Raw genomic sequence first — 26,422 nt, 5'->3', positions numbered from 1 at the left:
CCCTCCGAATCCATTTTGCTAGCTCATGAAGTTCAGGGTCTATCATTTCCACACTCCATGATTTCAAACATGTACCATAGCAAACCAAGGATGAATTTTTTAAAAAATGAGTCAGTTGTGCTGGGACAGCTGGATATCCACATGCAAAAGAATGAAGTTGTGACTGGGCACGGTGGCTCACACCTGTAATCCCAGCGCTTTGGGAGGCCAGGGTGGGCAGATACGAGGTCAAGAGATAAGACCATCCTGGCCAACATGGTGAAACCTCATCTCTACTAAAAATACAAAAATTAGCTGGACGTGGTGGCGGGCACCTGTAATCCCAGCTACTTGGGAGGCTGAGGCAGGAGAATTGCTTGAACCTGGGAGGTGGAAGTTGCAGTGAGCCAAGATCATGCTACTGCACTCCAGTTTGGTGACAGAGCGAGACTCTGTCTCAAAAAAAAAAAAAAAAAAAAAAAAAGGAATGAAGTTGTACCCCTACTTCATACGTTATCTAAAAATTAATTAGCCAAGTGTGGTGGCATATGCCTGTAATCCTGAGTACTTGGGAGGCAGAGTCTCCCTTTGTTCCCAGGCTGCCGTGTGGCAATAGGAGAATCACTTGAACCCAGACCAGGAGGCGGAGATTGCAGTGAGCCAAGATTACACCACTGCATTCCAGCCTGGGCAATAGGGCAAGACTCTTTCTCACAAATTAAGTAAATAAATAAATAAAATGGATCAGTGACCTAAACTTAAGAGCTAAAATTATAAAACTATTAGGGAAAAACATAAGGGTGAATCTTCCTGACCTTGGATTTGCCAAAGGATTCTTTTTTTTTTTTTTTTTTTTTTTTTTGAGACGGAGTCTCGCTCTGTCGCCCAGGCTGGAGTGCAGTGGCTCGATCTCGGCTCACTGCAAGCTCCGCCTCCCGGGTTCACGCCATTCTCCTGCCTCAGCCTCCCGAGTAGCTGGGACTACAGGCGCCCACAACCGCGCCCGGCTAATTTTTTGTATTTTTAGTAGAGATGGGGTTTCACGGTGGTCTCGATCTCCTGACCTTGTGATCCGCCCGCCTTGGCCTCCCAAAGTGCTGGGATTACAGGCGTGAGCCACCGCGCCCGGCCTGGATTCTTAAGTATGATACCAAAAGTACAGGCACCAAAAGAAAAAGTAGATAAATTAGAATTTATCAATGTTTAAAACTTCTGTACGTCAAAGGACACTTTTCTCACACTGAGAAACAGCCTTAGAGGAAAAAAAAGGCCAGGCGCGGTGACCCACGCCTGTAATCCCAGTACTTTGGGAGGCTGAGGTGGGCAGATCATCTGAGGTCAGGAGTTCCAGACCAGCCTGGCCAACATAGTGAAACCCTGTCTCTACTAAAAATACAGAAAATTAGCCAGGTATGGTGGTGGATGCCTGTAATCCCAGCTACTTGGGAGGCTGAGACAGGAGAATTTCTTGAACCTGGGAGGCGGAGGTTGCAGTGAGCCAAGATCACACCACTACCCTCCAGCCTGGGCAACAGAGCAATACTCTGTCTCAAAAACAAAGTAATTAATTAAACAATTTAATTTAAAAATAAATGAAAAGGCTGAGCGCGGTGGCTCACGCCTGTAATCCCAACACTTTGGGAGGCCAAGGTGGGCGGATCTCTTGAGCCCAGGAGTTTGAGACCAGCCTGAGCAACATGGAAAAACCCCATCTCTATGAAAAATACAAAAATAAGTTAGTTGGGTATGGTGGTATGCTCCTGTAGTTTCAGCTACTCACAAGACTGAGGCGGGAGGATCACTGGAGCCTGGGAGGCAGAGGCTTCAGTGAGCCGAGATCGCAGCACTGCACTTCAGCTTGGGTAACGGAGTGAGACCCTGTCTCAAAACAAAATAATTTTTAAAAATAATAAAAAACAAAGGGACTGGGCATGGTGGCTCATACCTGTAATCTTTGCACTTTGGGAGGCCAAGGCGGGGAGATCATTTGAACTCAGGAGTTCAAGAGCAGCCTGGGCAACATAGTGAGACCTCCTCTCTTTTTATTAAAAAAAAAAGAATTTAAAAAACTTTTAAAAAATTGTTTAAAAGGACACTATCAAGAAAGTGAAAAAATGGAATGAGAGAAAATATTTGCAAATCATGTATCTGATAAGGTTCTACTAGTATCTAGAATATTTAAAGAACTTTTTGGTCAGGCGTGGTGGCTCAAGCCTGTAATCCCAGCACATTGGGAGGCCGAGACGGGCGGATCACGAGGTCAGGAGATCAAGACCATCCTGGCTAACACGTGAAACCCCATCTCTACTAAAACATACAAAAAACTAGCAGAGCAAGTTGGCGGGCCCCTGTAGTCCCAGCTACACAGGAGGCTGAGGCAGGAGAATGGCGTAAACACGGGAGGCGGAGCTTGCAGTGAGCTGAGATCCGGCCACTGCACTCCAGCCTGGGCAACAGAGCGAGACTCCGTCTCAAAAAAAAAAAAACAAAAAAAAAAAAACTTTTTTTTTTGAGATGGAGTTTTACTCTTGTCACCCAAGCTGGTGTGCAATGGCCTGATCTTGGCCCACCACAACCTCTGCCTCCCAGGTTCAAGCAATCCTCTTGCCTCAGCCTCCCAAGTAGCTGCGAATACAGGCGTCCGCCACCACGCCTAGCTAATTTTTATATATTTAGTAGAGATGGGGTTTCTCCATGTTGGTCAGGCTGGTCTCGAACTCCCGACCTCAGGTGATCCACCCTCCCCCCGGCCTCAGCCTCCCAAAGTGCTGGGATTACAGGCATGAGCCACCGTGCCCAGCCTATTTAAGGAACTCTTACAGTTCAACAACAGGCCAGGTACAGTGGCTCATGCCTATAGGCCCAGCTACTTGAGAGGCAGAGCTACTCGTGCTACCACGCCTGGCTAATTTTTGTATTTTTTGTAAATACTGAATTTCACCATGTTGCTGAGGCTGGTTTCGAACTGCTAGACTCAAGCAATCCACCCAAACAAAGTGCTGGGACTACAGGCGTGAGCCACTGTGCCCGCCTGTGTGACTCCATTTATGTGAAATATCCAGAACAGGTAAACCCGTAGAGACAAAAAGCAGGGAATAGGGTGAGAGGAGAACAGAAATTAACTGCTTAATAGGTAAGGGATTTTCTTTTCTGATGATGAAAATGTTTTGGACCTAGAGAGAGGTGGTGGTTGTAAAACATTGTGAATGTACTAAATGTCACTAGGTTGCTCACTTTATTGGTTAATTTATATGATGTGAATTGTATCTCAGTAAAAAAATCAAGAATGAATTAGTTGTCTTCTAAACATTCCTTTCTTTTCCTTACTATGTTTTGGTTTTGGTTTTGTTTTGTTTTGAGACAGAGTCTCTCTCTGTCACCCAGGCTGAAGTGCAGTGGCGCAATCTCTGCTCACTGCAACCTCTGCCTCCAGGGTTCAAGCGATTCTCCTGCCTCAGCCTCCCAAGAAGCTGGGATTGCAGGCGCCTACCACCACCCCTGGCTAATTTTTGTATTTTTAGCAAAGATGGGGTTTCACCATGTTGGTCAGGCTGGTTTCAAACTCCTGACCTCATGATCCACCTGCCTCTGCCTCCCAAAGTGTTGGGATTACAGGTGTGAGCCACTGCGCCTGGCCAACATTCCTACTTCTAAGTGGCAGTTAGAGTTCAATTGTTAAAGAAGACCCAGAGACAGTGCTTACAAATACACAGTCATTACAGGAAAAAGGTTTCATAGAGCAACTGCATTAAAGTTAAAGATACGTATCACAGCCTGTGGCTGTCTCACAGCAAGGAGTCTGGAGAAGACAGGTGCAGGCTCCTGTTTTTCTCCCTAGGTAAGGGCTTGGTGGTTGTCTCACAGACCAGGAACCAGTGATGAATGCCCAGAACACCTCAGAACCCAAGAGCCTAAAATGGAATCTCACTTAGGATTTTTGATTTTGGTCACATAGGCATATCCCTGCTATGTAATAGTAAAGCCCTCTGGCGAGCTCATGGAGACCCAGTACAAAGCATTGATCTGTTATCAAGTACTGACAAGCTGATACAAACTGCTCTGAAACTCCCCGCAACACTGTTTATCAGTATGCTTCAGGCCTTGGCCCGAATCAGTGTCATACAGAACTTTAGCAAAACAGTTCAGGCTAATTTCAGACCTGCTAGAATTAAGCCTCATAGCATAATAGCACACAAACATTTGAGGCCTGCTTCTCTATATTCTACCTTTAGTCTTCCAAAGTTAAACATTCTTGTTTTCCTTAACCATTCCTTTTATTTATTTAAGATGGAGTCTTACTCTGTAGCCCAGGCTGGAGTGCAGTGGCGCAATCTAGGTTCACTACAACCTCCGCCTCCCGGGTTCAAGCAATTCTCTGCCTCAGCCTCCCAAGTAGCTGGAATTACAGGTGCCCGCCACCACGCCTGGCTAATTTTTTTTTTTTTTTTTTTTTTTTTTTTGAGACGGAGTCTTGCTCTGTCGCCCAGGCTGGAGTGCAGTGGCCGGATCTCAGCTCACTGCAAGCTCCGCCTCCCGGGTTCACGCCATTCTCCTGCCTCAGCCTCCCGAGTAGCTGGGACTACAGGCGTCCGCCACATCGCCCGGCTAGTTTTTTGTTATTTTTTAGTAGAGACGGGGTTTCACCATGTTAGCCAGGATGGTCTCGATCTCCTGACCTCGTGATCCACCCGTCTCGGCCTCCCAAAGTGCTGGGATTACAGGCTTGAGCCACCGCGCCCGGCCAATTTTTGTATTTTTAGTAGAGACAGAGTTTCACCATTTTGGCCAGGCAGGTCTGGAACTCCTCACCTCATTATCCACCTGCCTCAGCCTCCCAAAGTGCTGGAATTACAGGTATGAGCCACTGCGCTCGGCCTCAAATCACTGATTTTTAAAATAAGGAAGCTAACAAACGATCCATGGGACAATATTAAGGGCTGCCTCTCCCCATCTCTCTCTCTGTCACTCACACACACACACACCTTTCATGAAATGGTTTGTGAAATGCTTTTTCTCTCTACTCTCCCTTCTCCATTAGCTTTACAGTGTTCGTTTGTGATGTGTTCTGATTATGAGATGCAGGGTGAAATGCAAAGAAAGCCCATTTTACATTTTTTAACAGTCAAAATACATTCAGGTAGCACTTAGTGAAGTAAGAGTGTTAAATCTTTATTGGGAGTGCGGACTACGTTGTGACAAGACAATCCTAAGAAGTGCCAATCATACAGTCTAACTCTTGATCTTTACTGGAAGGACATCAAGCATATAGTAAGGGTAGGTAGCATTTGAACTGCGTGTCATGTGTACCTGGAATGCTCTGTAAAGAAATTGACTCATAGGAGGCACATTCATTACAAAAAGAAGTAAAGCAATATTAGGCATTTGATCACCTAGGAAGGAAGAGGAACTTTTCTATCCTGTTGAGTCTGCGTAACAGTTTGAAAGAGTCACAACTGTCCTGGCACAATGGTGTGCACCTATAGTCCCAGCTACTCAGGAGACTGAAGCAGAAGGATCGCTTGAGCCCAGGAGTTCAAGGCAGTAGTGCACCATGATTGTGCCTATGAATAACCACTGCCCCTCCAGTGTGGGCAACATACCAAGACACCATCTCTTAAAAAAAATTTTTTTTAAGCCATAACATCAACAATTATCTATGCCAGGCAATTAGGGTTAAAAGCAAAATTAATAAAAAGACAAATCCCTCTTTTGAGTGAGTGAAGCCACTAGGACTGCCATATTTTTTAGGTTTCATGCTAAAAATATAGTGCTGAATAAGTTATTTGTCAACATTTGTGATTGTGTGTGCAAGTGTCCTTTAATTTATTTTTTTATTTTTTTATTTTTTTTGAGACGGAGTCTTGCTGTGGCACCCAGGCTGGAGTGCAGTGTTGCAATCTCACCTCACTGCCACCTCCACTCTCTGGGTACAAGTGATTCTCCTACCTCAGCCTCCTGAGCAGCTGGGATTACAGGTGCCCACCACTATGCCCAGCTAATTTTTTGTATTTTTAGTGGAGACAGCAGGGTTTCGCCATGTTGGCCAAGCTGGTCTCAAACTCCTGCCAAAGTGATCTACGTGCCTCAGCCTCCCAAAGTGCTGGGATTACAGGTGTGAGCCAGCACACCCAGTTGTTTAATTTTTTTTTTTTGAAATGGAGTCTCGCTCTGTCACCCAGGCTGGAGTGCAGTGGCATGATCTTGGCTTACTGCAACCTCCACCTCCCAGGTTCAAGCGATTCTCCTGCCTCAGCCTCCCAAGTAACTAGGACTACAGGTGCCCGCCACCACGCGCAGCTAATTTTTTTGTATTTTAGTAGAGACCGTGTTTCACTATGTTAGCCAGGATCATCTCAATCTCCCGACCTTGTGATCTGCCGCCTGGGCCTCCCAAAGTGCTGGGATCACAGGCATGAGCCACCACACCGGGCCCCTTTAATTGATTTTAATTGCTCATTATCCAGCAGATATTTACTGAGTACCAACTATGTGCCAGGCACTGCTCTAGGTTCCGAGGATACATTAGTGAGCACAATAGACTATCCACGCTCACTCTCCATAGTTACATTCTGGCGGAGGAGAGACAGTAAACAAACGACATGAAGTCATCTGGAATTAAATGCTATGAAGAAAAACAAAGCAGTGAAGGGGGATGAAATGTGATGGAAGGTGCTAATTTAGATGGGATAGTCAGGAAGGGCCTCTATGAGGAGGAAACATTTGAGGAAAGATTTGAATCTAGAGGGAGCAAGCCATGCAAATATTCCCACCATTGCCCCACTTGCTTTTACTCTATTGGGCATTTTGGCAATGCCATTACCTCATACTAAGAAATGTTTTCATGTTTTCTTTTTTTTAGATAGAGTCTTGCACTGTGGCCCGGGCTGGAGTGCAGTGGCACGATCTTGGCTCACTGCAACCTCTGCCTCCTGGTTCACGTGATTCTCCTGTCCCAGCCTCCTGAGTAGCTGGGATTACAGGCGCACACCACCACATCCAGCTGATTTTTTGTATTTTTAGTAGAGATGGGGTTTCCCTATGTTGGACAGACTGGATTCAAACTCTTGACCTCAGTGATCTGCCCGCCTCAGCCTCCCAAAGTGCTGGGATTACGGGCGTGAGCCATCAGTCCGGCCTGTTTGTTTGTTTGTTTGTTTGTTTGTTTTCTTTAGAGAGATAGTGTCTCACTATATTGTCCAGGCCGGTCTTGAGCTCCTGAGCTCAAGTGATCCTCTCACCTCAGCGTCCTAAAGTGCTGGGTTACAGGTGTGAGCCACCCTAGGAGGCTGAAAAAATTAAAAATTACAAAAAATTTAAAAATTAGCTGGGCATGGTGGCGTGCACCTGTAGTCCCAGCTACTTAGGAGGCTAAAGTGGGAGGATCACTTGAGTACAGGAGTTTGAGGCTGCAGTGAGTTCTGATCACTCCATTGCACTCTAACCTGCGGGATGGAGTGAGACTCTTGTCTCAAAAAAAAAAAAAAATAATGCACACGCATATGGTGTGGTTATCACAGAGAATTAATAAAAGTACTTATACTATAGGCCAGTGGTTTTCAGTGGGGGAGCAGTTTTGTCCCCTGGGGAGCATTTTGGTAATGTCCTGTTGTCACAATTGGGAATGCTTCTGGCATCCTACATAGAACAGGACAGCTCTCCCACGAGGAATTATCTGGCCCCAAATGTCAGTAGTATGGAGGTTGGGAAACCTTGATGTAGACTAGACCATTCAATCCATAATTTCATACATGGTGCTATTGAGGCATTTTGTTACGTAAATAACAAATGTATATCTTAGTATGTGCTGCTATTAGAAAGTACCTGAGATTGGATAATTTATAAGCAATAGAAATGTATTTCCTCAAAGTTCTGGAGGCTGGGAAGTCCAAGGTCAAGGTGCCAGCAGATTCAGTGTCTGGTGAAGGGACATTCCTGATAGATGACACCCTCTAGGTATCCTTATATGGCAGAAGGGACAGAAAACCAAGAGGGGCCAAACTCACTCCCCCAAGCCCTTTTATAAGGTCACTAATCCCATCTATGAGGGCAGAGCCCTCATGATTTAATCACTACCCAAAAGGCCCCACTTCTTACTATCACCCCAATGGGGATTAAATTGCAACGTGAATTTTGGAGGGGACACATTCACATCAAAGCAAAATATTTTCCTTTCAGAAATCTATATTATTATCCCCAGTAAGTCACAACTTCAGGTTGACAAAATTGTGGGGAAAGGTGCTTTTCATTTGAGCTCCAGTATTTTGAATGTTCAAGTAAGCAACATAGAATGAGATCATGTTCTTTTCATCCTCCTTTCTCTTTGCAGGCTTTCATAGAAACCATGTTTGCCAGTAAAGCCCCTGTGGAAGAAGGCTTTCTTTATGCTAAGGTGAGATTTAGATGGTTAGCTTCACCGTCTTGTTGGAGGTGAATATAATAAAGTAATTTGATTTGCAGAAATGGTAGTGCAATTTGCTTTCATGATAGTGATGACCAGCATGTCATTGGAGAGGATTTGTTTCTGAAATATCACTGGTCATTTTTAAGTCTAAAATATACTGTGTTACAATTAAAGGAAGAAAATTGCAAAGTAGAACAGATGATGATGAAGGGAAAATTTAGCAATGCGAGGTGACAAAAGTAATACTGTTTAGGTCAATGTCAAAAAGAGGCTGAGGGCTGGGCGTGGAGCTCATGCCTATAATGCCAGCACTATGGGAGGCCAAGGCAAGTGAATCACTTGAGGCCAGGAGTTCGAGACCAGCCTGGCCAACATGGCAAAACCCCATCTCTACTAAAAATACAAAAACTAGCTGGGTGTGGTAACGTATGTCTATAATCCCAGCTAGTCAGGTGGCTGAGATATGAGAATCACTTAAACCGGGGAGGCACAGGTTGCAGTGAGCCAAGATCATGCCACTGCACTCCAGCCTGGGCAACAGAGCAAGACTGTCTCAAAAAAAAAAAAAAAAAAAAAAAAGTTGAGGACAGGCGTGGTGGCACATGCCTGTAAAATTTGGGAGGCTGAGATGGGAGGATCACTTGAGTCCAGGAGTTCGAGACCAGCCTGGGCAACATAATGACACCTCATCTCTACAAAAAATTTTTAAAAATTAGTTGGGCATGGTAACACACCTATAGTCCAGTTACTCTGGAGGCTGAGGTGGGTGGATGACTTGAGCCTGGAAGATTCAGGCTGTAGTGAACTATGATTGCCCCACTGCACTCCAGCCTGGGTGACAGAGCAATACCATGTCTCAAAAAAAAATAGAGGTTGAGAAAGTGCTGTAGATAGTAGCAGATACTCATCAACCTCCAGCTCCATCCTGTATCCTAGAACGTAGTGAAATTAGTAGGACTGCAATTTTCCTAGCATCCATTTTCACTTTTCCAGAGCATTTAGATTCGTAGCTATTTGAAAGATTGGAATTAGTACTTTAGAGCTGTTGTTAAAAATGTAAGTCATATTTCAGTGTTTAGCTAAATAAGAATAAACAAATGGTAACCTTACATGATTGTATTTCAAGGCTCAGCCTTCATCATAGTTTTCTGTCTTCTGGACTTAATTTGAAAATTATAAGAGATTTAGAGAACACTAAAGCAAAAAGAACAGATTTAATAATAGGGTTGAAATAACAGGATTTATGGGAATAAAAGAGTATACTTAACATAGATTATAGTACCTGGGGTGAGAATAAAAGAGATGGACTGAAATTACAGCATAAAAGGTTTGGTTAGGTATGATGAATAGTTTTCCAGTAATGACTTAAGATAAGTACTGGTATGGAGGTATGGGCTGTTGAAGAGAGCCTGGGCTGGGGCAGCCCTACAGAAACCCTTTGAGTCATACCTTGCTGTTGTTTTTCACAGTTTGAATTTGAATGCCGGGCTCGTGGTGCAGACATCTTAGCCTATCCACCTGTGGTGGCTGGTGGTAATCGGTCAAACACTTTGCACTATGTGAAGAATAATCAACTCATCAAGGTATGTGAAATGCCCTCAGTGCTACTCCCACTAGGTCCAGATACCCTAGTAGAAAACCTGCTAACCTCATGGTCCCCTAACCTTCAGCTTTCACAAATTAGCTGACATTTTAAAAATATTTTATTGCTTATAAATGGTTTTACAGACATTATCTCATTTTATCCTTAAATTAGCTCTGTTAGAAAGGAGCAAATATTAACATGACTTTTTAATAGATGAGGAAAATGAACTTTAAAAAATAAAACAACATAGGCCAGGTGTGGCTCAGGCCTGTAATCCTAGTACTTTGAGAGGCCAAGGCAAGTGAATCACTTGAGGTCAGGAGTTCGAGACCAGCCTGGCCAAGATGGTAAAACACGTCTCTACTAAAACTACAAAAATTAGCCAGGCGTGGTGGCACGTGCTTGTAATCCCAGCTACTCTGGAGGCTGAGGCAGGAGAATTGCTTGAGCCCGGGAGGCATAAGTTGTAGTGAGCTGAGATCACACCACTGTACTCCAGCGCTCCAGCCTGGGCTGCGGAGCAAGACTCTGTCTCTAAATAAATAAATAAATATTTAAATATTTAAAAACCTAAAACAACATATTAGTGCAGAGCCAAGTATTCTACTCTAAAGCCTCTGCTCTTTTCACTATAACTCTCATTCTCTAAGGACTTGCAGCAACAACAGTGAGCCAAGCGGATTTTCTGGGCAGAAAGACTTTAAGAAATCGCTATTAGCTGTGAGGGAACATATCTTCTATGATTTTATTCCCATGTGACTCTACAAGTGAAGGAATTGTGTATTCCTTTACTAAGTCCATTTCTTTACTGATTTAGTATTCAATAAATCCAAAAGAAAAAAATATAGGAAACATGTAAATTATACAGCATAATTTAAAAAAACAAAAACAAAAATGAATACCCATGAACCAGGCAGTCAATTTTAGAGCTAGAACAGTAGCAATACAGCACACCTACCCTTATGCTGTCCCATCCCACTTCCTCAAAGGTAACTGGTTGCCTAAATTTTGTTTTTCCCTTGACTTTTAAGAAATAGTTGTATTACATACATAGGACTCCCCAAACAGTATTAATTAGCTACTGCTTGTTTATAAACTCTGTACAAATTGTATACTGTATATGTAGTTTGGAGGGATTTTTTTTAACTCATAAATATCATAGGTTGGGTGAGGTGGCTAACATCTGTAATCCCAGCACTTTGGGAGGTCAAGGCGGGCAGATCCCTTGAACGCAGGAGTTCAAGACTGGCCTGGGCAACATAGTGAAACCCTCTCTCTACAAAAAAATGCAAAAATGAACCAGGCATGATGGCACATGCCTATAGTCCCAGTTACTTGGGAGGCTAAGGTGAGAAGGATCATCTGAGCCTGGGGAGTTCAAGGTTGCAGTGAGCTGTGATCACACCTCTGCACTCCAGCCTGGGCAACAGAGCAAGACCCTGTCTTCAAAAAAAAAAATAAAATATAGGCCAGACACAGTGGCTTATGCCTGTAATCCCAGTACTTTGGGAGGCTAAGGCAGGTAGATCACTTGAAGCCAGGAGTTCATGACCATCCTGGCCAACATGGTGAAACCCTGTCTCTACTAAAAATACAAAAATTAGCTGGGCGTGGTGGCGCATGCCTATAGTCCCAGCTACTCGGGAGGCTGAGGCAGGAGAATCTCTTGAACCTGGGAGGCAGAGATTGCAGTGAGCTGAGGTTGCACCACTACACTCCAGCTCTGGGCAATAGAGCAGGACTCCATCTCAAAAAAAAAAGTCAACATTTCATAAAATACATTTTATCCAGGATTTAGTTGTTTATTAGCAGAAATTTATTCAATCTTTTACCAAAAACGAAAAATCACATCCATTATTTTAAGTTGCCATTACTGTATGTTATCATTTACTCATTATTCTACTGTTTGTCAAATGTTGTACTTACTTAGATATGAATAATATATACTCTGTCTTCACGGGCATAGAGAGATAATTTCAGCATAACATGACAATTAGAAAGTTAGAGATATACTTAAAGTTTTCTTCTTTCCCCACATGTATTATGATGGAGAGCAGAAGGGGAGTGGGGCCTGACGCGGTGGCTCATGCCTGTATTCCAGCACTTCGGGAGGCTGAGGCGGGCGGATCATGAGGTCAAGAGATCGATACCATCCTGGCCAACAGAGTTAGCCAGGCATGGTGGCGTGCGCCTGTAGTCCCAGCTACTTGGAAGACTGAGGCAGGAGAATCGCTTGAACCCAGGAGGCGGAGGTTGCAGTGAGCTGAGATCACACCACTGCACTCCAGCCTGGGCGACAGAGCAAGACTCTGTCTCGAAAAAAAAAAAAGGAATTGATATTCCAAGGTTAAATGTTTAAGGGTGGCTGTGTTTGAATAAGGCCCGGCATACCAACGTATATAGGATTGGTTTTTTCTTTTTTCATATACCAACAAAGCAAAAGCATATGGGGGTTTTTTTCTTTAAAAAATCGATAATAGTGATATTTATGATGTGCTAATGTTTATACCTAGTAATTCAATCCCAAGGAATCTGGTTCCAAAGCCTATACACTTAAACACTATGCATTGCCAACTTTCTTGAGGCAGTGTGAATTCATCTGAAAGGTTTTGTTTTATTTTCACATGCCCCCTGTTTCAAACATCTGAAAAGTTTAGATGCTGTGTAGATAAATAGAAGAAACCAGCAATTAGTGTCCTTCAAATTAGAGCTTTAAAAAAAAAAATGGACCAAGTGCGATGGCTCACGCCTGTAATCCCTGCACTTTGGGAGGCCAAGGTGGGCAGATCACCTGAGGTCGGAAGTTCTAGACCATCCTGACCAACATGGAGAAATCCAATCTCTACTAAAAATACAAAATAGCCAGGTGTGGTGGCAAGCACCTATAATCCCAGCTGCTCAGAGGCTGAGGCAGGAGAATCGCTTGCACCTGGGAAGTGGAGGTTGTGGTGAGCCAAGATCACGCCATTGCACTCCAACCTGGGCAACAAGAGTGAAACTCCGTCTCAAAAAAAAAAAGGCATACTTTGGATTAGGATTACTAGAAACAACTTATAATCATGAGCTTGTCCACTTTAACCTGTCTTACTTTGTTCCAGGATGGGGAAATGGTGCTTCTGGATGGAGGTTGTGAGTCTTCCTGCTATGTGAGTGACATCACACGTACCTGGCCAGTCAATGGCAGGTAGGGTTTCTACAGAGTAACATACCCCACTGCTTCTTAGGAGTATGAGTTGGAATATGGCTATATTTGGAATGAATGACTAAAGAAATACTATAGGTCCATTCCTGGTCAAGTTAGGTTGCAAAGCTCCTCATTATTTTCTAAGACTGTTGTGTTAGCCAGGTAAAAGTCCATTTTTACAAAACTATAATGGGCCAGGCGTGGTGGCTCATACCTGTAATCCCAGCACTTCGGGAGGCTGAGGCAGGCAGATCACCTGAGATCAGGAGTTCAAGACCAGCCTGACCAAAATGGTGAAACCCTGTCTCTACTAAAAATGCAAAAATTAGCCTGGGCATGGTACTCGGGAGGCTGAGGCAGGAGAATCACTTGAACCCAAGGGATAGAAGTTGCAGTGAGCCAAGATTGGACTACTGCCCTCCAGCCTGGGTGACAGAGTGAGATTCCATCTCAAAAAAAAAAAAAAAAAAAGAAAAACTGGCCAGGCACAGTGGCTCATGCTTGTAATCCCAGCACTTTGGGAGACCGAGGCAGGCAGATCATAAGGTCCAGAGATCGAGACCATCCTGGCTAACACGGTAAAACCCCCGTCTCTACTAAAAATACAAAAAATTAGCCGGGCATGGTGGTGGGCGACTGTAGTCCCAGCTACTCGGGAGGCTGAGGCAGGAGAATGGCGTGAACCCGGGAGGCCGAGCTTGCAGTGAGCTGAAATCGCACCACTGCACTCCAGCCTGGGCGACAGAGCAAGACTCTGTCTCAAAAAAAAAGAAAAACTATAATGGATAGATTTGATGAATAGGGCTTTTTGCCTGTGGACATTGCCCAGTGCACATAGCTTGGGCAGCAGAAAGCCACAGCCTTATTGATTTAAGATATCAAAGGACAGATTTAGGTGCTGGCAGAATAGCCAGAAAGATGAAGGAAAATCCTTGACGAGAAGGGCTCGCAGAAACTGTAAGCCCCAAAATCTCCATACAGAATATTTAAAAATCCTTGGCTGATCACTAAACTATGTGTTCTGAGGAGGCCTCACGAGGCTCAGCAAAATACCAGCAGCTAGAAGCAGAATAAACTGAGAAGATATTTTAGTTGCTTCCCAGTGAAAACAGAGTTTGTAGTTTGAATCTATCCAAGTTAACAAAATTGCTAGACGTGAGAAGAAACAGGTAATTGTGACCTGTATTCAAGAAAATCTGATGACGAAATAATCCCGGCCAGGTACAGTGGCTCACGCCTGTAATTCTAGCACTTTGGGAGGCCGAGGCAGGTGGATCACTTGAAGTGAGGAGTTCAAGACCACCTGGCCAACACGTGAAACTCTGTCTCTACTAAAAATACAAAAATTAGCTGGGCGTGGTGGCGGGCGCCTATAATCCCAGCTACTCAGGAGTCTGAGGCAGGAAGATCTCTTGAACCGGGAAGGGGAAGGTTGCAGTGAGCTGAGATTGCACCACTGCACTCCAGCTTGGGCGACAGAGCGAAACTCCATCTTAAGAAAAAGGAAAAAAAAAAAAAAGAGAGAGAAATGATCTTAATGTTCAATTAGCAGAAGGACTCTAAAGTAGCTGTTACAGATATCTTAAAGGAAGATGTAGACATAATGAGCGAACAGATGGAGAATCTCAATGAGAAATAGAAACTAAAAAGAACCAGGGATTCTGGGAAGACGGCAGCAGCAGGATAGTTTTTCAAACTTTTCGAATTGTCACATAAACATAGAGCAACTAGCTAACAAAACCAAACACCAAGTAATATTTGTTACCTCAGAATAATTACCTCCTAATTCACAAACATTCAGTCTGTAACTGCACAATTAGCAAAATCTAGACTGATAAACTACATCAAGCAGCCTGGATTCTTTAACAAATACATTACAAGGAAATGAAAAGAGGTAGAGGAGGAGCCTATTAACTAAAAGAGGTTTTAGTTATATCAAATATATTACAAATGAGTGTATCAAATACATTAAAAATGAGCACAAAGAAAATTATCTTGGGGTGAGTATTTGGGTGATGAAAATATTTTTAAAAACACAAAGGACAGCCAGGCGAGGTGCCTCATGTAATCCCAGCACTTTGGGAGACAAGACAGGAGGATCACTTGAGCTCAGGAGTTCAAGACCAACATGGGCAACATAGTGAAACCCGGTCTTTACAAAAAATACAAAAAAATTAGCCAGGCATGGTGGCACGTGCCTGTAGTCCCAGCTACTCGGGAGGCTGAGGTGGGAGGATTGCTTGAGCCCAGGAGACAGAGGTTGCAGTGAGCCAAGATTGCACCATTGCAGTCCAGCCTGGGTGACAGAACCAGACCCTGTCGCAAAAAAAATGAAAAAACCCCACAATGACCAAGCATAGTGGCATGCACCTATAGTCTCAGCTACTCAGGAAGCTGAGGCAGGAGGATCACTTGAATCCAAGGGTTCTAAGCTGCAGTCCACTATGTTGATCAGGTGTCTGCGACAAGTCCATCATCAATATGGTATCCGCTCAGGAGCAGGGAACTACCACGTTACCTAAGGAGGGCTGAACTGGCCCAGATCAGAAACAGAGCAGGTCACAACTCTTGTACTGATCAGTAGTGGGAACAAGCTTGTGAATAGCCAGTACACTCCAGCCTGAGCAAAAGAGCAAGACCTCATCTGTAAAAAGAAAAATTTTTTTTAAAATTAAAATTAAAAAAAAAAAAATGCAAGGAAAAGGGAGTGACTGCTAACAGATACAAGATTTGGGAGGAGATGGTAATGAAAATTTTCTGGAATTAGTAGTAGTGATGGTTGTACAACATTGTGAATATACTTAAAACCACTGAATTGTACACTTTTTTAAGTGAAGGAATTTTATGATAAATGAATTATATCTCAATAAAAATTATAAATTCGGTCAGGATTGTGGTTCATCCTGTAATCCCAGCACTTTGGGAGGCCAAGGCTAGCAGATGACTTGAGCCCAGGAGTTCCAGACCAGCCTGGGCAACATGGCAAAACCCCATCTCTACAAAAAAACGTTAAAAGTGCTTCCTTCAGCAGCACATATACTAAAATTGGAACAATACAGAGATTAGCGTGGCCCCTATGCAAGGATGACATGCAAATTTGTGAAGCATTTCATATATAATCATGAAAGAAAAAAATTAGCTGGGTATGGTAGCATGGGCCTGTACTCCCAGCTACTAGAGAGACTAAAGTGGGAGGATCACCTGAGCCCGGAGGTCAAGGCTGCAGTGAGCTGTGACTGCACTACTGCACTCCAGCCTAGGCAACAGAGTGAGACCCTGTCTTTAAAAAAAAAAAAAAAAAATTTAAATTCATGTGTAAATAATAGTACACACAAATAAAAAATCACAATTAACTGACTACAAACTGATACGGCTAGCGTGGTGGCTCACACCTGTAATCCCAGTGTTTTGGGAGGCTGAGGCAGGAGGATCACTTGAGGCCAGGAGTTCAAAACCAGCCTGGGCAACACAGCAAGACCTCTATATCTACAAAAAATACAAAAAATTGGCCAACTATGGTGGCGCACACCTGTAATCCCAGCTACTTAGGAGGCTGAGGTGGCAAAATCACTTGACCCCTGAAATTTTTGGTTACAGTGAACTATGATCACGTCACTGCACTCTAGCCTAGGTAACAGAGCAAGGCTCTTATCTCCAAAATAAAAAAGGCTAGGCACGGTGGCTAACACCTTAATCCCAGCACTTTGGGAGGCCAAGGCAGGTGGATAACCTGAGGTCAGGAGTTTGAGACCAGCCTAGCCAACATGGTGAAACCCTGTCTCTACTAAAAATAACAACAACAAAAAAAAAAATCAGCCAGTCGTGGTGGCAGGCGCCTGCAGTCCCAGCTACTTGGGTGGCTGAGGCAGGAGAATCACTTGAACCCGGGAGGTGGAGGTTGCAGTGAGCCAAGATCACACCACTGTACTCCAGCCTGGGCAGCAGAGCAAGACTCCATCTCAAAAAAAAAAGTTAGGATGAGGGTTACTTATTGGTAAGATTGTAATTATTCTGGGACCTAAAGAAAGGTCTTCTGGGATAGTCTGCCAAGTTTTTCTTTTTTTATTTTTATTTTTTTGTCTGACTGGTATTCACCTTATAATAATTTCTTTTTTTTTTTCTTTTTTCTTTTCTTTTTTTTTTTTTTTTTTTTTGACGGAGTCTCGCTCCGTTGCCCAGGCTGGAGTGCAGTGGCACAATCTTGGCTCACTGCAACCTCCAGCTTCCGGGTTCATGCAATTCTCCTGCCTCAGCCTCCCAAGCAGCTGGGCTACAGGCGGGTGCTACCACGCCCAGCTAATTTTTGTATTTCTAATAGAGCCACCGAATAATTTCTTAAGGTTTATGTTTGATTGATTTGTTTGACTTTCTATATCTGTGTTTTGTTTTACAATAAAAAAATTTTTAATTTTTAAATGACAATTTTAAAGCCAAAAAGTACATTAACTGAAATAGGAAATTCACTGGGTGGACTTAACTGTAGATGGGAGGCTGCAGAAGTTTGCAAACTTGAAGATAAACAGAAAGTATCCAGCTGGGGCCGGGGGCGGTGGCTCACTCCTGTAATCGCAGCACTTTGGGAGGCTGAGGCAGGCAGATCACAAGGTCAGGAGATCGAGACCATCCTGGCTAACACGGTGAAACCCCGTCTCTACTAAAAATATAAAAACAATTAGCCAGGCGTGGTGGTGGGTGCCTGTAGTCCCAGCTACTTGGGAGGCTGAGGTAGGAGAATGGCGTGAACCCGGGAGGCAGAGCTTGCAGTGAGTGGAGATCGCACCACTGTACTCCAGCCTGGGCAACAGAGCAAGACTCCATCTCAAAAAAAACAAGAAAAAAGAAATTATCCAGCTGGAAGAATAGAACTACATTGTAAAAAGGCCAGGTGCAGTGGCTCACACCTGTAATCCCAGCACTTTGGGAGGCCCAGGCGAGTGGATCACTTGAGGTCATGAGTTCGAGACCAGTCTAACCAACATGGTGAAACCCCATCCATACTAAAATAACAAAAATTAGCTGGGCATGGTGGCAGGTGCCTGTAATCTCAGCTACTTGGGAGGCTGAGGCAGAGAGCGATCCTCCCATCTCAACCTCCCAAGTAGCTGGGATTATAGGCACATGCCACCATGCCTGGCTAATATTTTGTTTTTTTATAGAGGCAGGGTTTTGCTATGTTGCCCAGGCTGGTCTGCAACTCCTTGGCTCAAACAATCCTCTTGCCTTGACCTGCCAAAACACTGGAATTACAGGGATGAGCCACTATGCCCAGCCAAATTCTAGGTATTTAAGAGAAATGAAAACATTTCTCAACAAAAAGAGTTGCACAAGGACATTCATAACAGCATTTATTCACAATAGCATAACAACCAAAATGTCCCATCAACAGGAGAATGAATATGCAAATTGTGGTCTGTTCATACAATGGAATACCACTCAGTAATAAAAAAGAACATTTTAATTACTGATTGAATGTTTTTTGTTATTGATTGAAGCAACACCATGGATGTACTGCATAGACATCATTCTACCCTCACTGAGCATAGATTATTGCATTCCAGGCTGGAGTGCAGTGGTACACAGAGCATAGATTATGCTCAGTGAAGGAAGCCAGACACAAAATAGTATATATTATATGATTCCATTTATATGATGTTCTAGATTAGGCAAACTAAGGTCAAAATAATCACAACAGCATTTGCCTCGGAAAGTAGGGATATTGATTAGAAATGGACATGGTGACTCACGCCTGTAATCCTAGGACTTTGGGAGGCCAAGGTGGGTGGATCACCTGACATCAGGAGTTCAAGACCAGCCTGGCCAACATGGCAAAATCCCATCTCTACTCAAAATACAAAAATTAGCCAGGCATGGTGGCAGGCGCCTATAATCCCAGCTACTTGGGAGGCTGAGACAGGAGAATCGCTTGAACCCGGTAGGGGCAGAAGTTGCAGTGAGCCGAGGTCACAGCACTTTAGCCTGGGCAAAAGAGGGAAATTCCATCTCAAAAAAGGAAAAAAAGAAATGAACATGAGGAAGCTTTCGGGGGAGATGGAAATGCTCTGTATAAGGCTTGAGTCCAAAATCTATAGGGCAGACTTCAGTCCAAACTCAGGCAGGATTTATATTATAGTCTTGAGGCAGAATTCCTTCTCCAGTATACCAAAGCAGTTGTGGCATTTGTGTTTATGTATTGTGGATGACCTTTTGGTTTGTGTTTCAGCCAGCCAGGCAACCAAACTGTTAGAACTTTTCTGACCCCTTCAGCTACAACATTGAATCCAGAATCTCTGATTAGTGGACCCATATCAGCAAAGTTGCCTGATGCAACTATGTTCCTTCTACCATTATCCCACACCATAAATATTCATTCCACCCATATTCCCAGATTTTTGTCTGTCAGAAATTGGAAACCTCGTGCAGTTCTTTTTTTTTTTTTTTTTTTTTTGAGATAAAGTTTCACTCTTGTTGCCCAGGTGGGAGTGCAATGATGCAATCTCGGCTCAATGCAACCTCTGCTTCCCAGGTTCAAGCAATTCTCTTGCCTCAGCTTCTGGAGAAGCTGGGATTACAGGCATGCGCCACCACGCCCAGCTAATTGTGTATTTTTAGTAGAGATGGGGTTTCTCCATGTTGGTCAGGCTGGTCTCGAACTTCTGACCTCAGGTGATCCATCGACCTTGGCCTCCCAAAGTGTTGGGATTACAGGCGTGAGCCACCATGCCCGGCCCCCATACGGTTCTTTTTGGAGTGGAGTGGACCTCCTCGTGGGTCACACTTGCTACCTAACTTGGAGCCTGCTGGGACTTGAGGACTGCTCGGACTAGAAGAACCAAGGCAACTACCTCAAGGGACATACCTACAGGTTTTCAGGAAAACAGGGTTAGCCTTCTCAGACAGGTGTGGAAGGGCCGCTTCTGCTGGCAATGAAGACTCAGAAGAATTTAGGAGTTCATTGTCCTCAGCTTCAATAGGTTTGGTACATGCATCTGTCAAAATTGTACCATTCAAATGTATGCATTTTAGTGTATATAAAGACACTTTGGGAGGCCAAGGCAGGAGGATCGTTTGAGCTGAAGAGTTCCAGACCAACCTGGGCAACATAGTGAGAACTTGTCTCTTAAAAAAAAAAAAAAAAAACTGTTACAGAAATAATTATTTAGTAATACTGTGGTGGGGTGGGGTATGGGTACATTATGCTATGGGTTCCTTATGCTATTATATTTAACCATTCTTCTATTAGAGGACATTTAGAGTTTATCTAATAATTTACAATTATAAAATTACATTCATTTTATATTACATTCATTTATATATTCAAATTATACATAATTTACAACAATAAAATTACATTTCGTACATTCAGCTTTTTTGAATTTCAAATATTTTCTTCAGATATATTAGAGTAGAATTATAAGCTCTAGTTATATGGGCATCTTTAAGGCCTTGATGTAATTGGCTGTATTAGTTTACACTCCTATCAACAGTATGTGAGAATACATATCATATATTATTCCAGGTCACTTTTTTATCTCATAATTGCTAAAGAAACTGTTATTCTAAAGACACTTAAGTGCTAGTATGTTACCAGTAGCCCAGATGTTGACTAGTTTATCCCATGGTATCTGCTTCACCTGTCAGAAGTGGGTCTCTAGGCTTTCCTGCCTTTTTTTTAATGGTAGTCTGTGCTGTAAGGGATTAGACAGGATCAAGGCTGAGCCTCGTCTGCCCACTGACTGCACTCGTGGCTGGGTGTGCTGCTTTTGGCCCTACTTCATGTCTCTCCTGACCATTTGAGGAAGAGACTGCGTTGCTGCTCCAGCTTGAAGGATTGTTGCCCTTCCTGCTGAGCACCTAGGACATGATTGAGCTCCTGGCCATATTGATAGATTGGTACTTATTAAACATCAACAGTGCCCCAGCAGCAGCATCTTGGGGTTTTTCTAATCAAACTTAGTAGCAAACTTCTTAGAGATCAGATTATCTAAGTTCAGATTATTTGGTTTTCCCATCCCTAGGTTCACTGCACCTCAGGCAGAACTCTATGAAGCTGTTCTAGAGATCCAGAGAGATTGTTTGGCCCTCTGCTTCCCTGGGACAAGCTTGGAGAACATCTACAGCATGATGCTGACCCTGATAGGACAGAAGCTTAAAGACTTGGGAATCATGAAGAACATTAAGGAAAATAATATCTTCAAGGTATTTCACTTCTTTTGACCCCAGTTCTCAAGAACACCTAGCATGCTGCTAGGCTTTTACCGTATATAAAGCTAATTTGATTTAGAAATGGGACAGATGCAGTGATTCATGCCTGTAATCTCAGTAGTTTAGGAGGCTGAGGCAGGAGGATCGCTTGAAGCCAGCCTGGGCAATATAGCGAGACCCATCTATATGTATATACATATAGATATGTATACACACACATATATATACATACACACATAGATATATATACACACATACACACACGGGGTTTTTTAAGTAAAAAGAAAAGATTTAGAAATCATCTTTGTGATCTATAAGAGGGATTTAGCTTTAACATAGATTAAAACAAAGGAAGTCAGTATTTATTTCTTCCAGAAGATGGCAGCACATTCTGATTCATTACATGCTGCATAACTAGCTCAGTATTCAGAAAACGTAAAATGAAGTCTGGTGTAGACAGGGTGAAAAAGGAAACAAGAAATGAGGAGAAGCCTGGGAAATATAGCAAGACCCTGTCTCTACAAAAAATTTAAAAGTTAGCCAGGTGTGGTGGCACACATCTCGAGTCCCAGCTACTTGGGAGGTTGAGGTGGGAGGATCACTTGACTCCAGGAGTTCAAGGCTGCAGTGAACTATGATCGCACCACTGCATTCCAACCTGGGCCACAGAACAAGGCCCTATGTCCAAAAAAAAAAAAAGAGAGAGAGAGAGATTAACTTTTAATCCCTTTATGGGTTATTCTGTAGGTCAAAGGAGAAGGTATTTGTTTAAGTGACATTTTTGAGACTTCAGCAATATTCCCAAAGGCCATGTCATTAGTGAATTTTTTTCTGCATCCAAAATGTGATGATGTTCAGTAAAAATGTAAAACCTCAGCTTTAAAATTAAGATGCTAGATGCCCAAGTCAGATAGACCATTAGGCATCTCCTACCTACAAGTTAAGGCTTCTAGGACTTCTATTATCAATAGAAACGAAGCTATAAATTGCCTGTTGCTCGGGCCAACAAATCTTTAACTAACTGATGGAAATACCCAAGCTGTCTGGGCACAGTGGCTCACACCTGTAATCCCAGCACTTTGGGAGGCTGAGGCAGACAGATCACATGAGGTCAGGAGTTCGAGACCAGCCTGGCCAACATGGTGAAACCCTGTCTCTACTAAAAATACAAAAATTTGCCAGGCATGGTGATACAAGTCTATAATCCCAGCTATTGGGGAGGCTGAGGCAGGAGAATCGCTTGAACCCAGGAGACCAAGTTTGCAGTGAGCCAAGATCACACCACTGTACTCCAACCTAGACAACAGAGCAGGACTCCATCTCAAAGAAGAAGAAATACCCAAGCTGGTACGTGCCCAAAAGTATGCCTTCTCCACAAGTTGCTGTGAGATATTTAGGGTCTCCAGAGTGGATTCCTGAGAGGGATGTGTGAAGGAACATTGGAAAGAGAACTGTGGTAATAGTCATCCTCTTTCCCAAAAAAAGAGATTTTTTTTCTCTCTTTTATTTTTACCTTTCCTATGGTACTGAAGAAAACAGACTTTCATTTGCCACAGTCATTAGTTGGATTACCCAAGTCAGCATGTAGGTAGTATATTAAATAGTGGGAATGGAAGTGTGGATTGATGAGAATGCCATTGGCAGAATTGCATATAAGAGGTTGCAGTTTTTCAGGTGCCTTTTAAGTATTAGCCCAAGGAGGAATTAAACTGAAGTGGCAGAACCATGGGGGAGATAATAACACATATCTCACTGATTTATACTTGCCCAGCATTCCCCGTTAGAGGTCATTGCTCTGATGATACTGTGATAATTATCTTTTCCAGGCTGCTCGAAAATACTGCCCTCATCATGTTGGCCACTACCTCGGGATGGATGTCCATGACACTCCAGACATGCCCCGTTCTCTCCCTCTGCAGCCTGGGATGGTAATCACAATTGAGCCAGGTAAGGAGTTATAATACTACTATGAGGTAAACGTTCGTTTGTTTTTGAGATGGAGTTTTGCTCTTTCGCCCAGGCTGGAGTGAAGTGGTGTGATCTTCACTCACTGCAACCTCCGCCCCCCAGGTTCAGCGATTCTCCTGCCTCAGCCTCCTGAGTATCTGGGATTACAGGTATCCGCCACCACACCTGGCTGATTTTTATATTTTTAGTAGAGACGGGGTTTCGCCATGTTGGCCAGGCTGGTCTCGAACTCCTGACCTCAGGTGATCCACCCATCTCGGTCTCCCAAAGTGCTAGAATTACAGGCCTGAGCCACCATGCCCAGCCACATTGTTTGTTTTTAGCTCAACCAACGTAATTAAGTTAGAAGAGACAAGAAAAAAAGTCTCTCCAGTGTGGAAGATAATTTTATTTTAGATTTATCTTTCGTATTCTTATTTAACATCACACAATTTGTTCAATTTGACTCCTCCAATAAACAACTGATGGAGAATACTTCCTATATATAGATATATAGAAATGAATAGATATTAAGACATGAATCTTTTTTAATCCTGCCTTTCCCAGGGCCAGTTTGTACTGGTCTCCCATTTAGTAGCTGGGGGCTGCTCAAGCTTCCAGAGCCCCCGGTGCTTTCGTGCAGAGAGACAGGCAGACACACTATGCTCTCAGTTTCAACACCTCTGCAAGCTGCATTGAACTACCCAGCACCATCCCACTCATTAGTACCCAACGCCTTCCTCGTAAGCTTCAGAGAAAGCTCACAGTCGGATACATTACCTAACTTGAATGGTCCTGGGTGTTGAGCAGGATTCTGAAGAGGAGCAGTGGCCACAGTGGTGTGTGAAGATTGATGTTGTCAGAGTTGATGGTTAAATACTGATGCTGGTTTTGTTTTGAAAACAGATCTAAATTTTAGATTTCAAGTATTGTAATCTCTATATAAATTATGGCTGTGAAATGTCTTTTATGCCACCCTTTGAACCTAGTCATACATTGCTATCTGTGGCCATAGCTATATAGTTTGGTTCAATCTGGTTGGTACATGAGCGCTTCCTTAACTGTGCTCCATTTTCCTTTGCTGATCTTTTTCTGTTTTTTTTTTTTTTTTTTGAGACAGAGTCTTGCTCTGTGCCCCAGGCTGGAGTGCAGTAGCGCGATCTCGGCTCACTGCAAGCTCGGCCCCCGCCCCCCCCCGTTTCACGCCATTCTCCTGCCTCAGCCTCCCGAGTAGCTGGGACTACAGGCGCCCGCCACCTCGCCCGGCTAATTTTCTTGTATTTTTAGTAGAGACGGGGTTTCACCGTGTTAGCCAGGATGGTCTCGATCTCCTGACCTCGTGATCCGCCCGTCTCGGCCTCCCAAAGTGCTGGGATTACAGGCTTGAGCCACCGCCCCCGGCCCTTTTTCTGTTTTTTAATCGTAGAGCAGGATCTGTGCGGATAGTGGAGGAAGTTTACAACTTGTTTAATATAAAAAGCCCTGGTGTGTGTCTAACTTCATGATTAGAAAGGGTACCTGGGGTTCCTACATTTTTCCAAATGTACATTAAAGTCTTTCAGTTTCTCTTTTACTTTATATTATACACATCAGATATATATATATATATATATTTTTTTTTTTTTTTTTTTTTTTTTTGAGACGGAGTCTCGCTGCGTCACCCAGGCTGGAATGCAGGGGCGCGATCTCGGCTCACTGCAAGCTCCGCCTCCCGGGTTTACGCCATTCTCCTGCCTCAGCCTCCGAGTAGCTTGGACTACAGGCGCCCGCCACCACGCCCGGCTAATTTTTTGTATTTTTAGTAGAGACGGGGTTTCACCATGTTAGCCAGGATGGTCTCGATCTCCTGACCTCGTGATCCACCCGCCTCGGCCTCCCAAAGTGCTGGGATTACAGGCTTGAGCCACCGCGCCCGGCCACATCAGATATATTTAAACCTTATAATGACTATTTCTGCAGCTTCCAGTTGTCAAGGCTAATAATCTCTAAATGTTTCTTTTCATACAGTTTAAATATATTTTGTCTTTATTTTTGCAAAGTGCTCTTTTTCCAGGGGACTCTTAGGCAGGGGAAGAAAGCACTTATATAATCTGCTTGTACCCCACATATATTGACGTACTTTTAAATTAAGTAACTTTACTGGCCTGCTTGAGCCACTGGAATATGACAGAATCATGATCAGCATTGCCATAGTTGTATTGAGCTTGTAGTCCAATATAAAGATAACCACAATCATAATTTTAGTAATGATACCAACATGTGTTGACCATTATATGCCAGGCACTTTGACATGTATTATCTCATCTAATATTCACAGCTTTACTAGGTAGGTACCATAAAGATCCAGTATTACAGAGGAAGGAATTTTAACCCAGAGGTTAACTTACTTGCCCCAAACCACCCAGTTACTGTCATTCCTGAACAGCATGTTCTTCTTTCTACTTCACAGGCATTTATATTCCAGAGGATGACAGAGATGCCCCAGAGAAGTTTCGGGGTCTTGGTGTACGAATTGAGGATGATGTAGTGGTGACTCAGGACTCACCTCTCATCCTTTCTGCAGATTGTCCCAAAGAGATGAATGACATTGAACAGATATGCAGCCGGGCTTCTTGACCTTCACTGTGGCCCACATGCACCTCAGGTTCCAGATGGGTGTATGCTGGCAGCCCTGCACGTGTGCTTTCTGAGTGTCTCTGTGTATGCAGTAATATATGTGTTCCATTTGGGAGCATAGCAGCTGTGTGAATGTATGTAATCGTGTGTGTGGGGTTTTTTTGTTTTAAGCAGTTAGAAGTCTGGAAAAATGAATTTTTGAATAGTATGTTACTGCAGCTTTAGTAACATTAATTCTATAGAATTAATGACCAGAGCAATTTTAATTTTTAAACATAAAGGTCTTAGTTACATATATCCATGCATTCCAGTTAACACATTTAAACATACAGAAATTTCACCACTTCTTTCAAGTCCTTCCCTTTCTATACTTTTGCTGAGATCCACCCAATATCATAAGAAGTTTGTGTGATCCCTGTATTTTTAGGTAATTACCAAGGTCTCTGCCTATGCGAAAATTCATCTGTTGGTGATTGTGGGTGGCCAATACATACCTTCTGTAACTCCT

At 43.4% G+C, this 26,422-nt stretch overlaps 1 protein-coding gene and 1 non-coding gene across 7 annotated transcripts in view; both read left to right on the top strand.

Annotated features, from left to right (window-relative positions):
* XPNPEP3 (X-prolyl aminopeptidase 3) overlaps positions 1–26,056 on the top strand; it is a 70,600-nt gene extending 44,544 nt beyond the window's left edge. For all 6 annotated transcript variants that reach the window (XM_009217372.4, XM_003905593.5, XM_003905594.3 and 3 more), the window contains 6 exons: positions 8,306–8,368; positions 9,850–9,963; positions 13,064–13,149; positions 21,165–21,345; positions 23,178–23,298; positions 25,748–26,056. In XM_009217372.4, coding sequence (XP_009215636.1) covers positions 8,306–8,368; positions 9,850–9,963; positions 13,064–13,149; positions 21,165–21,345; positions 23,178–23,298; positions 25,748–25,914 — 732 coding nt within the window. In that variant the 3' untranslated portion in view covers positions 25,915–26,056. The remainder of the gene's footprint in view (positions 1–8,305; positions 8,369–9,849; positions 9,964–13,063; positions 13,150–21,164; positions 21,346–23,177; positions 23,299–25,747) is intronic.
* LOC116270842 lies at positions 16,165–16,268 on the top strand. The gene has a single exon (XR_004179151.1). It is a non-coding gene; the product is annotated as a U6 spliceosomal RNA (small nuclear RNA).
* Positions 26,057–26,422: the final 366 nt, after the last annotated feature.

This window comes from Papio anubis, chromosome 16 (assembly GCF_008728515.1).
Source record: "Papio anubis isolate 15944 chromosome 16, Panubis1.0, whole genome shotgun sequence".
NCBI classification, from domain to species: domain Eukaryota; kingdom Metazoa; phylum Chordata; class Mammalia; order Primates; family Cercopithecidae; genus Papio; species Papio anubis.
This window is presented reverse-complemented; position numbering and strand designations above follow the sequence as displayed.